Below are 15,351 nucleotides of genomic sequence, written 5' to 3'. Positions count from 1 at the left end.
AGGTTGCTCACTTTTTCTGTGGCTAAACCAAGTAGGCTCGTAATTTAACAATTGTATTTGTATTTACAGATGGCATACACATTTGTTATTAATGCACATGAAAGTTCACATGTTCCAGAAAGCATTTCTGCCAAAAAAAACAGTTTAGATTCAAACGGTTGTCCTGTGAAGTAGTGGCCCACGACATACACCTAGTTTCCTGAAATTGGTCACAAATGACTGATGATTGGCTGAGAGAAATTGATGATAAAACGATTACAAGTTTGATATTAAGGCACATGAAAGTTCACATGTTCGAGAAGGCATGTCTGCCAAAAAACGCATTTGATTAAAAAAAATGTTTACTTTCAAACAGCTTTCCTGTGAAGTCATGACTTGCGACATTCGCCTAGTTTCCTGAATCAGGTCTCATATTGTGGATAAAGAGTTACCTGTCTAACAGAACATGGAGGGTGTTCTTTAATGGAAGCCTCTCCAACATAATCCAGGTAGAATCAGTAATTCCCCAGGGCAGCTGTCTAGGCCCATTACTTTTTTCAATCTTTACTAATGTAAGGGAATACCCCCCTGAAATGGACAAAAATTAATGGGATCTTATTGGCACCGTACGAAACATATACACGATGTACAATACCACTCAAATGGACGTCGTTTCATTCAAAACTGATTGCAAATGTCATATGACAAATGCCAAGTGTCACACAGCAAAAATCCAATAGATGGCGAGCGTGCTCCACGGTAAATTTTCATATTGCAAATGCACATCAAGTCAAGACCCAAGGGTAAAATTTTGAAAATGTGAAAAAAAAAAGAAAAACTTATCACCCCCTTAAAAAGATTTCTGGACCGTTTTTCGAAATTCTTTCGTTTTTTTGACAATTATACATGTATAAGAACTGTATGAACATACTTTTGTCATATTTTATTGTCATATTTTTTTTAATTGTCCATAAGGCATATGTTTTGTCCATTTGCAATATGATTTCATAGGAAGTCAAAAGTCGAAGTCAAAAGTCAGTGAACCATTGTCAAATGCCATAAGAAATGTTCAAATGCAATATGAAAGTATTTAAAATCACAGAAATCTCGCAGAGCTCTAAAACCTGCAACTGGATCTGTAACTTTTTGGGAAAAAACCCCCACATTTTTTTGAACATCACCAATTGTACATTTTACGATTTCTCTTAATTTACGATAGATAAATGGCTGGTTCTTTTTTTCCTGACACCGTAGGTTCATGTACTTTGACGTGAAGCAGTCAAATTAGCGCTCTATTTTCGTTTTTGACCTTTAATCCCTGAAAAATGGCCTTAACTCAAAAAGCGTTGAGGCCTCGACACCATCTTTTTCGGGGCTAACAGCCCATTAGTCCAAACCTATGCACACCAAGTTTCGCCTTCAAAGTATTTTCTGTTTCGGAGAAATGGCCATGTCGTGATTGGTGATGTTTTGTACATTTGCAATAAGATTCCATTCGCCATCTGGTGGAATTTACCGGGACAGAGGAAAAATGACCAAAATTTGAACATTTTATAAAACGGAAACCGAATGTCCGAGAGACTTCGTTCGATGACTTCCTGGAAGATCTGGCCCCGGTGCACGGCCCGCCGCCGTCGGCGAATTTTACAAACATTCGCGAACATCTAGTAAGGGACCGTACATTTGCAATATGGAGTTTCTCATCAATCACACAGCAAATGCCAAAATGTGCCCTTCATGTATGACATGCCACTGGCTTGGGGTAAATCCTTTGTGTCTATGTATGCAGATGACTCAACACTATACATGTCAGCTACTACAGTCACTGAAATGACTGCAACACTTAACAAAGAGCTGCAGTTAGTTTCAGAGTGGGTGGCACGGAATAAGATAGTCCTAAATATTTCTAAAACATAAAGCATTGTATTTGGGACAAATCATTCACTAAACCTTAAACCTCAACTAAATCTTGTAATGAATAATGTGGAAATTGAGCAAGTTGAGGTGACTAAACTGCTTGGCGTAACCCTGGATTGTAAACTGTCCTGGTCAAAACATATTGATACAACAGTAGCTAAGATGGGGAGAAGTCTGTCCATAATAAAGTGCAGCTCTACTTTCTTAACAACACTATCAACAAGGCAGGTCCTACAGGCCCTAGTTTTGTTGCACCTGGACTACTTTTCAGTAGTGTGGTATGGTGCTACAAAGAGGAAAATTGCAATTGGCTCAGAATAGGGCAGCACGGCTGGCCCTTGGATGTACACAGAGTGCTAATATTAATCATATGCATGTCAATCTCTCCTGGCTCAAAGTGGTGGAGAGATTGACTTCATCACTACTTGTATTTATGAGAGGTATTGACATGTCAGTTTGAACTGCTGGTGCACAGCTTGGACACCCATGCATACCCCACAAGACATGCCACCAGAGGTCTGTTTAACCTGTTGGGTCTAGGGGGCAGCATTTGCACGTCTGGATAAAAAAAATGTACCCGATTTAATCTGGTTACTAATCCTACCCAGTAACTAGAATATGCATATACTTATTATATATGGATAGAAAACACTCTAAAGTTTCCAAAACTGTTTGAATGGTGTCTGTGAGTATAACAGAACTCATTTGGCAGGCAAAACCCTGAGACAAGTGGATACCTGATGTGTTGTATTGACTTTAAACCTATCCCATTGAAAAACACAGGGGTTTAGGAATATTTTGGCACTTCCTATTGCTTCCACTAGATGTCACCAGCCTTTACAAAGTGTTTTGAGTCTTCTGGAGGGAGATCTGACCGAACAAGAGCCATGGAACGATGATGGCCCATTAGACACCTTGCGCGCGAGTTCATGTTGGGTACCCTCGTTCCAATACGTTATAAAAGAGTATGCATTCGTCCACCTTGAATATTATTCATGTTCTGGTTAAAAAAGGCCCTAATGATTTATGCTATACAACGTTTGACATGTTTGAACGAACGGAAATATATTTTTTCCCCTCGTTCATGACGAGAAGTCCGGCTGGCTTACATCATGTGCTAACGAGACGGAGATTTTTGGACATAAATGATGAGCTTTTTTGAACAAAACTACATTCGTTATGGACCTGTGATACCTGGAAGTGACATCTGATGAAGAGAATCAAAGGTAATGGATTATTTACATAGTATTTTCGATTTTAGATCTCCCCAACATGACGTCTAGTCTGTATCGCAACGCGTATTTTTCTGGGCGCAGTGCTCAGATTATTGCAAAGTGTGATTTCCCAGTAAGGTTATTTTTAAATCTGGCAAGTTGATTGCGTTCAAGAGATGTAAATCTATAATTCTTTAAATGACAATATAATATTTTACCAATGTTTTCTAATTTTAATTATTTAATTTGTTACGCTGACTTGACTGCCGGTTATTGGAGGGAAACGATTTCCTCAACATCAATGCCATAGTAAAACGCTGTTTTTGGATATAAATATGAACTTGATAGAACTAAAAATGCATGCATTGTCTAACATAATGTCCTAGGAGTGTCATCTGATGGAGATTGTAAAAGGTTAGTGCATCATTTTAGCTGGTTTTATGGTTTTGGTGACCCTGTCTTTGACTTGACAAAACATTACACACAACTCTTGTAAATGTACTGTCCTAACATACTCTAAATTTATGCTTTCGCCGTAAAACCTTTTTGAAATCGTAAAACGTGGTTAGATTAAGGAGATGTTTATCTTTCAAATGGTGTAACATAGTTGTATTTTTGAAAAATTTGAATTTTGACATTTATTTGGATTCAAATTTGCCGCTCTTGAAATGCACCTGCTGTTGATGGAGTGCACCACGGGTGGCACGCTAGCGTCCCACCTAGCCCCAAGAGGTTAAACTACTGGCACACAGCTTGGGCACCTATCCGTACCCCACAAGACATGCCACCAGAGGTCTCTTCACAGTCCCCAAGTCCAGAACAGACTATGGGAGGAGCACAGTACTACATAGAGCCATGACTACATGGAACTCTATTCCACATTAAGTAATTTATGCAAGCAGTAAAATTAGATGAATAAAAACAGATAAAAATACACCTTATGGAACAGTGGGGACTGTGAAGCAACACAAACATAGGCACAGACACATGCATACACACACACACAATACCATACGCACTATACCCACACGTACACATGGATTTTGTGCTGTAGATATGTGGTAGTGTTGGCGTAGGGGCCTGAGGGCACACAGTGTGTTGTGAAATATGTAACTGTATTGTCATGTTTTTTATAATGGTATAAACTGCCTTAATATTGCTGGACCCCAAGAAGAGTAGCTGCTGCCAGTCTGACTGGGGATCAGTATAAACAAGTCTTCCTGTATCAATCCTCATCGATAGTCAAGACTCCATTAAAATGACATGAAGACGCACACCCAGGACAAATTACAACAGTATTTCACCTTTCAGTCGGAGGTGTAGCTCTCGTACCACCTTGATGTGCCAAGAGAGTAATGACAGCTGAGCTCTGTCTCACCAATGTCTCATACGATGCTCACTGTGCTGCAAGGGAGGAGAGGAGAGGAGAGGAGAGGAGAGGAGAGGAGAGGAGAGGAGAGGAGAGGAGAGGAGAGGAGAGGAGAGGAGAGGAGAGGAGAGGAGAGGAGAGGAGAGGAGAGGAGAGGAGAGGAGAGGGATGTTGATGTTGTCGTTACCATGGGTTTGACGGGTGGGAACTGTGCTTCCAGATGACTGATTAAGGTGACATTATAAAACTGCAAAATCATCAAATTATTACCGGAACCACACAGTGAACGTCAATCTGTTAGTGGTACTAAGGGGAGGCTGGTGGTATCATGCCAATCTGTTAGTGGTACTAAGGGGAGGCTGGTGGTATCATGCCAATCTGTTAGTGGTACTAAGGGGAGGCTGGTGGTATCATGTCAATCTGTTAGTGGTACTAAGGGGAGGCTGGTGGTATCATGCCAATCTGTTAGTGGTACTAAGGGGAGGCTGGTGGTATCATGCCAATCTGTTAGTGGTACTAAGGGGAGGCTGGTGGTATCATGTCAATCTGTTAGTGGTACTAAGGGGAGGCTGGTGGTATCATGCCAATCTGTTAGTGGTACTAAGGGGAGGCTGGTGGTATCATGTCAATCTGTTAGTGGTACTAAGGGGAGGCTGGTGGTATCATGTCAATCTGTTAGTGGTACTAAGGGGAGGCTGGTGGTATCATGCCAATCTGTTAGTGGTACTAAGGGGAGGCTGGTGGTATCATGCCAATCTGTTAGTGGAACTAAGGGGAGGCTGGTGGTATCATGCCAATCTGTTAGTGGTACTAAGGGGAGGCTGGTGGTATCATGCCAATCTGTTAGTGGTACTAAGGGGAGGATGGTTTTCTATCCACATATTCTCTGATAAAGCTCTCTGTGTTTCCAGCATATGGCTCATCGTCATTTGTTCCATCTTTTTCAAAGCCTTGAATTCATAGGCCTCAGCAGTGAACTAGATCTTTAGTTATACTGTATTTATCCAGTTATTTATCTCTTTTGTGTTTTTCTGTGTTGGGACAGGACAACATTTCTGCTCTTCCACTACGTCCCAAATGGGCACCCTGTTCCCTACATGGTGCACCCTATTCCCTACATAGTGCACCCTATTCCCTACATAGTGCACACTATTCCATACATAGTAAACACTATTCCCTACATAGTGCACCCTATTCCCTACATAGTGCACTATGTCCTTAAGGAAAATATGACTGGAACTCACTCCCAGCACCGCTAGCTAGCTGCTTTTAGTAACCCCACTTGATGCTGTGGATTAATGGCCATTGAGCTAGGTGGAGAGCACTCTACTTCCCAGCTAATGCCCAGCATAGGCCTGCAGCGTGTTGTGCCCTGTTTTACGTAGGAAGGACCAGAAAAGTGCAGAACAAATGTTTAGATTTAGATCCATTTATTTGCCACCACCCCCCCCCCCACACACCAGCATATCAGCTCCAGATAATTTACATTTTGGAAATCGGTTCCTAAATATTCCCATGCATAATAGAGAGTCATGCACTGAGTTTACAAAACATTAGAAACACCTGTTCTTTCCATGACATAACAGACCAGGTGAAACTCAATATTTGGAAGGTGTTCCTAATGTTTTGTATACTCAGTGTACACTACATGGTCAAAAGTATGTGGACACCTGCTCGTACAATATCTCATTCCAAAATCATGGGCATTAATATGGAGTTGGTCCCCCCCTTTACTACAAGAACAGCCTCCACTCTTCTGGGAAGGATTTCCACTAGATGTTGGAACATTGCTGCAAGGACTTGCTTCCATTCAGCCACAAGAGCATTAGTGAGGTCGGGACACTGATGTTGGGCGATTAGGCCTGGCTCACAGTCAGTGTTCCAATTCATCCCAAAGGTGTTCGATGGGGTTGAGGTCAGTGATCTGTGCAAGCCAGTCAAGTTCTTCCATACCAATCTCAACAAACCATTTCTGTATGGACCTCACTTTGTGCACGGGGGCATTGTCATGCTGAAACAGGAAATAGCCTTTCCCAAACTGTTGCCACAAAGTTGGAAGCACAGAATCATCTAGAATGTCATTGTATGCTGTAGTGTTAAGATTTCCCTTCACTGGAACTAAGGGGCCCGAACCATGAAAAACAGCCCCAGACCATTATTCCTCCTCCACCAAACTTTACAGTTGGCACTATGCATTGGGGCAGGTAGGGTTCTCCTGGCTTCCCCCAAACCCAGATTTGCCCGTCGGAATGCCGGAAGGTGAAGCGTGATTCATCATTCCAGAGAACTCACATCTGTAGCCATGAAGTGCTTTGAAAGGCTGCTCATGGCTCACATCAAGACCATCATCCTGGAAACCCTTGACCCACTCCAATTCGCATACTGCCCCAACAGATCCACAGATGACACAATCTCTATTGCACTCCACACTGCCCTTTCCCACCTGGACAAAAGAAACACCTATGTGAGAATGCTGTTCATTGACCACAGCTCAGCGTTCAACACCATTGCAACAACACATCTGCCACGCTGATCCTCAACACTGGGGCCAGTGATGTACTGACCTCCTCCCTATAGGCTGTCTCGTCGTTGTCGGTGATCAGGCCTACCCCTGTTGTGTCATCTGCAAACTTAATGATGATGTTGGAGTCGTGCCTGGCCGTGCAGTCATGAGTGAACAGGGAGTACAGGAGGGGACTGAGCACGCACCCCTGAGGGGCCCCTGTGTTGAGGATCAGTGCGTTGGATGTGTTGTTACCTACCTTCACCACCTGGGGGCGACCCGTCAGGATGTCCAGGATACAGTTGCAGAGGGAGGTGTTTAGTCCCAGGGTCCTTAGCTTGGTGATGAGCTTTGAGGGTACTATGGTGTTAAACTCTGAGCTGTAGTCAATCAATAGCATTCTCACATAGGTGTTCCCTTTGTCCACCTTGAAAGGGCAGTGTGGAGTGCGAAAGAGATTGCATCATCTGTGGATCTGTTGGGAGGGTATGCAAATTGGAGTGGGTCTAGGGTTTCTGGGATAATGGTGTTGATATGGGCCATGACCAGCCTTTCAAAGCATTTCATGGCTACGGATGTGAGTGCTACGGGTCTGTAGTCATTTAGGCAGGTTACCTTAGTGTTTTTGGGCACAGGGACTATGGTGGTCTGCTTGAAACATTTTGGTATTACAGACTCAGACAGGGAGAGTTTGAAAATGTCAGTGAAGACACTTGCCAGTTGGTCAGCGCATGCTCGGAGTACACGTCCTGGTAATCCGTCTGGCCCTGCGGCTTTGTGAATGTTGACCTGTTTAAAGGTCTTACTCACATAGGCTGCGGAGAGCGTGATCACACAATCATCCAGAACAGCTGATGCTCTCATGCATGCCTCAGTGTTGCTTGCCTCAAAGCGAGCATAGAAGTAATTTAGCTCGTCTGGTGGGCTCGTGTCACTGTGCAGCTCTTGGCTGTGCTTCCCTTTGTAGTCTGTAATAGTTTGCAAGTCCTGCCACATCCGACGAGCATCGGAGCTGTTGTAGTATGATTTGATCTTAGTCTTGTATTGAAGCTTTGCCTGTTTGACGGTTCGTCAGAAGGCATAGCGGGATTTCTTGTAAGCTTCCGGGTTAGAGTCCTGCTCCTTGAAGGTGGCAGCTCTACCTTTATCTCAGTGCAGATGTTGCCTGTAATCCCTGGCTTCTGGATGGGGTATGTACGTACAGTCACTGTGGGGACGACGTCATCGATGCACTTATTGTTAAAGCCAGTGACTGATGTGGTATACTCCTCAATGCCATTGGAAGAATCCCGGAACATATTCCAGTCTGTGCTAGCAAAACAGTCCTGTAGTTTAGCATCTGCTTCATCTGACCACTTCCATATTGAGCAAGTCACTGGTACTTCCTGCTTTAGTTTTTGCTTGTAAGCAGGAATCACGAGGATTTAATTATGGTCAGATTTGTCAAATGGAAGGCGAGGGAGAGCTTTGTACGCGTCTCTGTGTGTAGAGTAAAGTTGGTGTAGAGTTCTTTCCCTCTGGTTGCACATTTTACATGCTGGTAGAAATGAGGTAAAACTGATTTAAGTTCCCTGCATTAAAGTCCCTGGCCACTAGGAGCGTCGCCTCTGGATGAGCGTTTTCCTGTTTGCTTATGGCCGTATACAGCTCATTGAGTGCTGTCTTAGTGCCACAGTGAATGATTTAGTGTTGGTGTTACTCCCTCTAAAACCATCTGATTTAGTGTTGGTGTTACTCCCTCTAAAACCATCTGATTTAGTGTTGGTGTTACTCCCTCTAAAACCATCTGATTTAGTGCTGAATGATTTAGTGTTGGTGTTACTCCCTCTACAATCATCTGATTTAGTGCTGAATGATTTAGTGTTGGTGTTACTCCCTCTAAAATCATCTGATTTAGTGTTGGTGTTACTCCCTCTAAAACCATCTGATTTAGTGCTGAATGATTTGGTGTGGGTTTCTCCAATGTGGCTCTCTTTTATCTTAACTCCTCGTTATCTTCTACATCCTTCAGAGCGTGAAGAGTTTGGGCCGGTGTTCGTCCAGGAACCACATGACGCCATCTTTGCGTTGGACTCGGAGGAGAAGAAAGTTATGATGAGCTGTGAAGCCAGAGGCAACCCTGTACCTGTATACAGGTATGACTCTATCTCTATCTCTAACCCTGTACCTGTACCTGTACCTGCATACAGGTATGACTCTATCTCTATCTCTAACCCTGTACCTGTATACAGGTATGACTCTATCTCTATCTCTATATCTAGCCCTGTGGGCGGTGGCCTCTCTGTCTATATTAATTTTAATTTTAATTGCAATTGGAATAAAGACATTTAAAATGTCATATTATGTTTATGTACAGTGTTGTAATGATGTGCAAATCGTTTCTCTCTCTCTGTCTCTCTCTCTCAATTTTCAATTCAATTCAATTTGCTTTATTGGCATGACGTAACAATGTACATGTTGCCAAAGCTTACTTTGGATATTTACAATATTAAGATAATAAGAATCAAAATTGTCAATGGGACAACAGTAACAACAATAACCAAGGGTCAAAATAACCATACATTGGACAATAACAATAAGCATACAGTAGTGGACATGTGCAGGTTGATTGGTCTGTCAGACACTGTCCCTCGTCTTATGGCAGGCAGCAATGTAGTGCGCTGCCAACCCACAGCTCTCTGTGTCCTCCCCAAACAGGACGGGTAGCCTATTCTCATCAGAGAGGTCTTTGAAACCTTGAATAAGGGTTTCAATTTTGGGGAAATTACACTCTCGAATTGTTTTATATTTTTCACATTTTGTCAGGAAATGCAGCTCCGTCTCAGGTTCTGCTGTGGTGCAGTGGTTGCACAGCCTTTCCTCTACAGTGAGCCAGGTTTTCCTGTGTCTACCCTTCTCAATGACAAGGCTGTGCTCACTGAGCCTGTACTTTGTCAAGGTTTTTCTAAGGTTTTGATCAGTAACCATGGTCAAATATTTAGCCACGGTGTACTGTCGATTTAGGGCCAGATAGCACTGCATTTTGCTTTGTGTTTGTGTTTCTCAATAAGCAATGTAGTTTTGTTTTGACTGTGTTGTAATTTGGTTTATTCTGATTGATTGGATGTTCTGGTCCTGAGGCTTCAGTGTGTTAGTAGAACAGGTTTGTGAACTCAGCCCCAGGACCAGCTGGATGAGGGTCCTGAGGCTTCAGTGTGTTAGTAGAACAGGTTTGTGAACTCAGCCCCAGGACCAGCTGGATGAGGGTCCTGAGGCTTCAGTGTGTTAGTAGAACAGGTTAGTGAACTCAGCCCCAGGACCAGCTGGATGAGGGTCCTGAGGCTTCAGTGTGTTAGTAGAACAGGTTTGTGAACTCAGCCCCAGGACCAGCTGGATGAGGGTCCTGAGGCTTCAGTGTGTTAGTAGAACAGGTTTGTGAACTCAGCCCCAGGACCAGCTGGATGAGGGGACTCTTTTCTTTGCTCAGCTCTTGGCATTGCAGGGCTTGGTAATGATATGAGAGGGGGTCACTGTATTTTAGATGTTTCCAAAGCTTAATTGCTCTTTTTTAGTTTTTATTATTAGTGGATATTGGCCTAATTCTGCCCTGCATGCAGGGTTTGTAGTTTTCCTCTGAACATGTAGGAGAATCTTACAGAACTCTGCAGGCAGGGTTTCAATGGGGTGTTTGTCCCATTTGGTGAAATCTTGTTTTGCAAGTGGACCCCACACCTCGCTGGCATGAAGTGCAATTGGTTCAATGACACATTCAATTCGTTTTAGACCCTAGTTAAAGAATGATGTTATTTTCTTGACAGTTTTGATGCTGCACGTATTGCCAGTTTGATTTAATTATGTCATATGTTTTACCCCCTACACCACTTTCAATAACTTTGTAGAACAGTCCTTTATGCCAAATAGAATCAAATGCTTTTTGGAAGTCGATGAAGCAAGCGTGTATTTTGGTATTATTTTGGTGGACATGTTTATTTATCAGGGTGTGTAGGGTGTAAATATGATCAGTCGTGCGATGTTTGGGTATAAATCCAATTTGGCTTTTACTCAAGACATTGTACTTATTAATTACATTTATGATACTACAGAAAACCTTCCCCAGGTTACTGTTCACACAAATGCCTCTGCAATTGTTAGGGTCAAATTTGTCTCCGTTCTTAAAGATTGGGGTTATGAGTCCTTGATTCCAGATGTCAGGGAAATAACCTACACTCAGGATCAAGTTAAACAGTTGTAATTTAGCCAATTGAAATGTTGCACTCTCTCTCTCTTTATGTCCATCTTTCTCTCTCTCTGTCAATATCTCTGACCATATCTATCTCTTTCTCTCTTTCTCTGTCCATCTATCTCTGTCCATCTCTCTCTGTCTCTCTCTCTGTCTCTCTCTCTCTTCTCCTTTATCTCTCTCTCTCGCTCTCTCTCTCTCGCTCTCTTTCCATCCTCTCTGTATGTCCATCTCTCTCTCTCCCGCTCTCTGTGTCTCTGTCCATCTCTCTCTCTGTGTCCATCTCTCTCTCTCTCTCTCTCTCTCTCTCTCTCTCTCTCTCTCTCTCTCTCTCGCTCTCTCTGTCCATCTCGCTCTCTCTGTCCATCTCGCTCTCTCTCTCTCTCTCTCTCTCTCTCTCTCTCTCTCTCTCTCTCTCTCTCTCTGTCTATCTGTCTCTCTCTCTCGCTCTCTCTCTCTGTCTCTCTCTGTCTCTCTCTCTCTCCCTCTCTCTCTCCCTCTCTCTCTCTCCCTCTCTCTATCTGTCTCTCTCTCTCTCTCTCTCTCTCTGTCTATCTGTCTCTCTCTCGCTCTCTCTCTCTGTCTCTCTCTGTCTCTCTCTCTCTCCCTCTCTCTCTCCCTCTCTCTCTCTCCCTCTCTCTATCTGTCTCTCTCTCTCTCTCCCTCTCTCTCCCTCTCTCTCTCCCTCTCTCTCTCTCTCTCTCTCCCTCTCTCTCTCTCCCTCTCTCTATCTGTCTCTCTCTATCTGTCTCTCTCTCTCTCTGTCTCTCTCACTCTGTCCATATTCATAAGAATCAGAGCCACAGATTCTACATGTAACCCTTTGGTATCATTGTTTTTGTCTGCAGTTGGTTCATCAATGGAACAGTAGTGGACGTGGAGGCAGATTACCGTTACAGCGTGATCGACGGCAACTTGATAATAGCCAACGCCAGCGAGACGGCAGACTATGGGAGATACCAGTGTAAGGTGGAGAACAGCTACGGGACGGTCCTGAGTCGGGATGCCCTGCTACAGTTTGCCTGTGAGTATCTCTCTCTGATCTCTCCATTTAGTATTATATACAGTATGTTAGACTGAAAGAAAAAACAAAACTGGATTCAAACCTTATCGCGGAAGTATAGTGGAAGATCCTTTATAAAATATAAAGGTAATTTCCGATTAGGTCGACATACTGTATGCAGCGTTTATCGTGAATCCCGTCTCCGTGAAAGCGGTATAAATTGAGCGATGACGCGGATATTTACTACAGATTAAGTCAGGTCCTTAGTCGATGGAACATTTAGAAAATATTCTTTGTTACCATCAGATTCTATCTCTTATAGTGACATTATAATCCCCCCCCCCAAAAAAAATCATGAAAAGTACCTCTTCAGCCTCTGAAGTAGTTTTCAGAATAGTTATGATGAAAATATTAGCAGTAGCCCATCTCTGGCGTTATAAAACATCTTGGTTATTCTCTGCTCTGAGATGATTCTATTTGAATCCCACGTTGTTTAGAAAGGCAGTGCTGTGTTCGGCTCTACAGTGCCTTCAGAAAGTATTCACACCCCTTGACTTTTTCCACATTTTGTTACGATACAGCCTGAATTTACTATGGATTCAATTGAGATTTTTGTCACTGGCCTACACACAGTACCCCATAATGTGGAATTATGTTTTTCAGTTTGTTTACAAATTAATAAAAACATTTTAAACTGAAATGTCTTGAGTCAATAAGTATTCCACCTCTTTGTTATGGCAAGCCTAGAGTAAAAATGTGCTTAACAAGTCACTTCAGTTTCATGGACTCACTCTGTGTGCAATAATATTGCTTAACATGATTTTTGAATGACTACCTCATCTCTGTACCCCCACACATACAACTATCTGTAAGGTCCCTCAGTCGAGCAGTGAATTTCAGACACAGATTCAACCACAAAGACCAGGGAGATTTTCCAATCCCTCGCAAAGAAGGTCACATATTGGTAGATGGGTAAACAAAACCAAAAAGAAACTGACATTGAATATCCCTTTGAGCATGGTGAAGTTATTAATGGCACTTTGGATGGTGTATCAATGCACCCAGTCACAGCAAAGATGAAGGCGTCCTTCCGAACTCAGTTGCCGGAGAGGAAGGAAACCGCTCAGGGATTTCACTATGATGATAATTGTCAGGTGCGTCGTAAAAAGTGGACCAAGGCGCAGCGGGTATCATGCTCATCTTCCTTTTTTATTTGGATAAACGTGAACACTAAACAAAACAAGAAAACGAACGACAGTCCTGCAAGACTACACAGCTATACAAAGAAACAACTACCCACCAACACAGTGACAAAAAAAACCCTACTTAAATATGGCCTCCAATTAGAAGCACCGAAGAACAGCTGCTTCCAATTGAAGGCCAAACCAAAACCTGAACATAGAAATAGACTAAATAGACATTCAAACATAGAAATAGACAACATAGAACATTACCCAAAAACCCAAGACACATAAATCAAACACACCCCTGCCACGTCCTGACCATACTACAATAACAAAATGACCCCTTACTGGTCAGGATGTGACAATAATGGTGACTTTAAAACAGTAACAGAGTTTAATGGCTGTGATAGAAAACTGCGGATGGATCAACAACACTGTAGTTACTCCACCATACTAACCTAAATGACAGAGTGAAAACAAGGAAGCTGGTACAGCATATAAATATTCTAAAACATGCCTCCTGTTTGATAGTAGGCACTGGAGTAATACTGCAAAAAACATGGGAAAGCAATTAACTTTTTGTCCTGAATACAGTAAAACACATTACTGAGTACCGCTCTCCATATTTTCAACTATAGTGGTGGCTGCGTCATGTTATGGGTATGCTTGTAATCATTACAGACTGGGGAGTTTTTCAGGATGAAAAATAAATGGAATAGAGCTAAGCACCGACAAAATCTTAGAGGAAAACCTGGTTCAATCTGCCTTCCAGCAGACACTGGGAGATTAATTCACCTTTCAGCAGGACAATAACCTCAAACACAAGGACAAATCTACACTGGAGATGCTTACCAATAAGACAGTGAATGTTCCTGAGTGGCCGAGTTACAGTTTGGACTTAAATCTGCTTGAAATACCTGAAAATGGTTGTTGAGCAATGATCAACAACCAATTTGACAGAGCTTGATGTATTTCAAAACAAATAATGTGCAAATATTGCATTATCCAGTTGTGCAAAGCTCTTAGAGACCCAGAAAGACTCACAGCTGTAATCACTGCCAAAAGTGCTTCTGCAAGGTATTGACTCAGGATTTTGAATCGTTATGTAAATTTGATATTTCTGTATTTCATTTTCAATAAATTTGCTAACATTTCTAAAAACATGTTTTCACTTTGTCATCATGGGGTATTGTGTGTAGATGGGTAAGAAAAACAGATATTTAATCAATTTTGAATTCAGGCTGTAACACAACAAAATGTGCAATAAGTCCAGGGGTATGAATACTTTCTGAAGGCTCTGTAACTGCTGTTTGACTCCTGAATGGGAAGTACCCTTAACTCTGTGCTTAGCTGCCCTGGTAGTGGGGCGATTGGAAGCAGCCTAACACCATGCCTGCATCCCAAACGGCACCCTATTCCCTATATAGTGCACTACTTTAGACCAGGGTTGGCACCCTATTCCCTATATAGTGCACTACTTTTGACCAGAGCCCGTTGGTGAAAGTGTGTAAGAATAGGGTGCCATTTGTGTTGCAGCCACCATCTCTTCCTCCAGTAGTCCTGTGGCCAGGCTCCAAAACATCATCACAAGCCAAGGAAGCATAGCGACCGTGAGGCCAGGGGCGACTGTGCCCCTTTGCTTACAGTTTCCCCAGGAGTGCAGGTCATAAAAGCCTTATTGCCATGCCGACAGGGAGCTTATGTTCCACTATTCTCAGCCAGTGGACTGTTGCTGCTAGAGAATATACAGACTGTGTTGTTATTGGTGTTGTTGTTGTTGTTGTTGTGGTGAAAGGATAAGAGACGGGTGAGAAGTGAATAAGTTTTAAAGATGAATACATTGGTTCTTATACCAAAAAGTGGAGGAATCAAAACTGGATGGTGTTTAGAGATACATGGGAAGGGTTGACTGTAGCTGAAGGATGGGACTAAAAACAAACAAAATATAACTAATATAAAATGT

At 42.6% G+C, this 15,351-nt stretch overlaps 1 protein-coding gene across 2 annotated transcripts in view; it reads left to right on the top strand.

The window, feature by feature from the left end:
* cntn5 (contactin 5) overlaps positions 1-15,351 on the top strand; it is a 488,559-nt gene that overhangs the window by 177,358 nt on the left and 295,850 nt on the right. For both annotated transcript variants that reach the window (XM_045704177.1, XM_045704176.1), the window contains exons 4-5: positions 8,994-9,117; positions 12,050-12,225. In XM_045704177.1, coding sequence (XP_045560133.1) covers positions 8,994-9,117; positions 12,050-12,225 — 300 coding nt within the window. The remainder of the gene's footprint in view (positions 1-8,993; positions 9,118-12,049; positions 12,226-15,351) is intronic.

The sequence above is a fragment of the Salmo salar genome, chromosome ssa20 (assembly GCF_905237065.1).
Source record: "Salmo salar chromosome ssa20, Ssal_v3.1, whole genome shotgun sequence".
In the NCBI taxonomy this organism is placed as follows: domain Eukaryota; kingdom Metazoa; phylum Chordata; class Actinopteri; order Salmoniformes; family Salmonidae; genus Salmo; species Salmo salar.
Note: the sequence above shows the minus strand (reverse complement) of the source record. Positions and strands in the feature narration are given on the sequence as shown.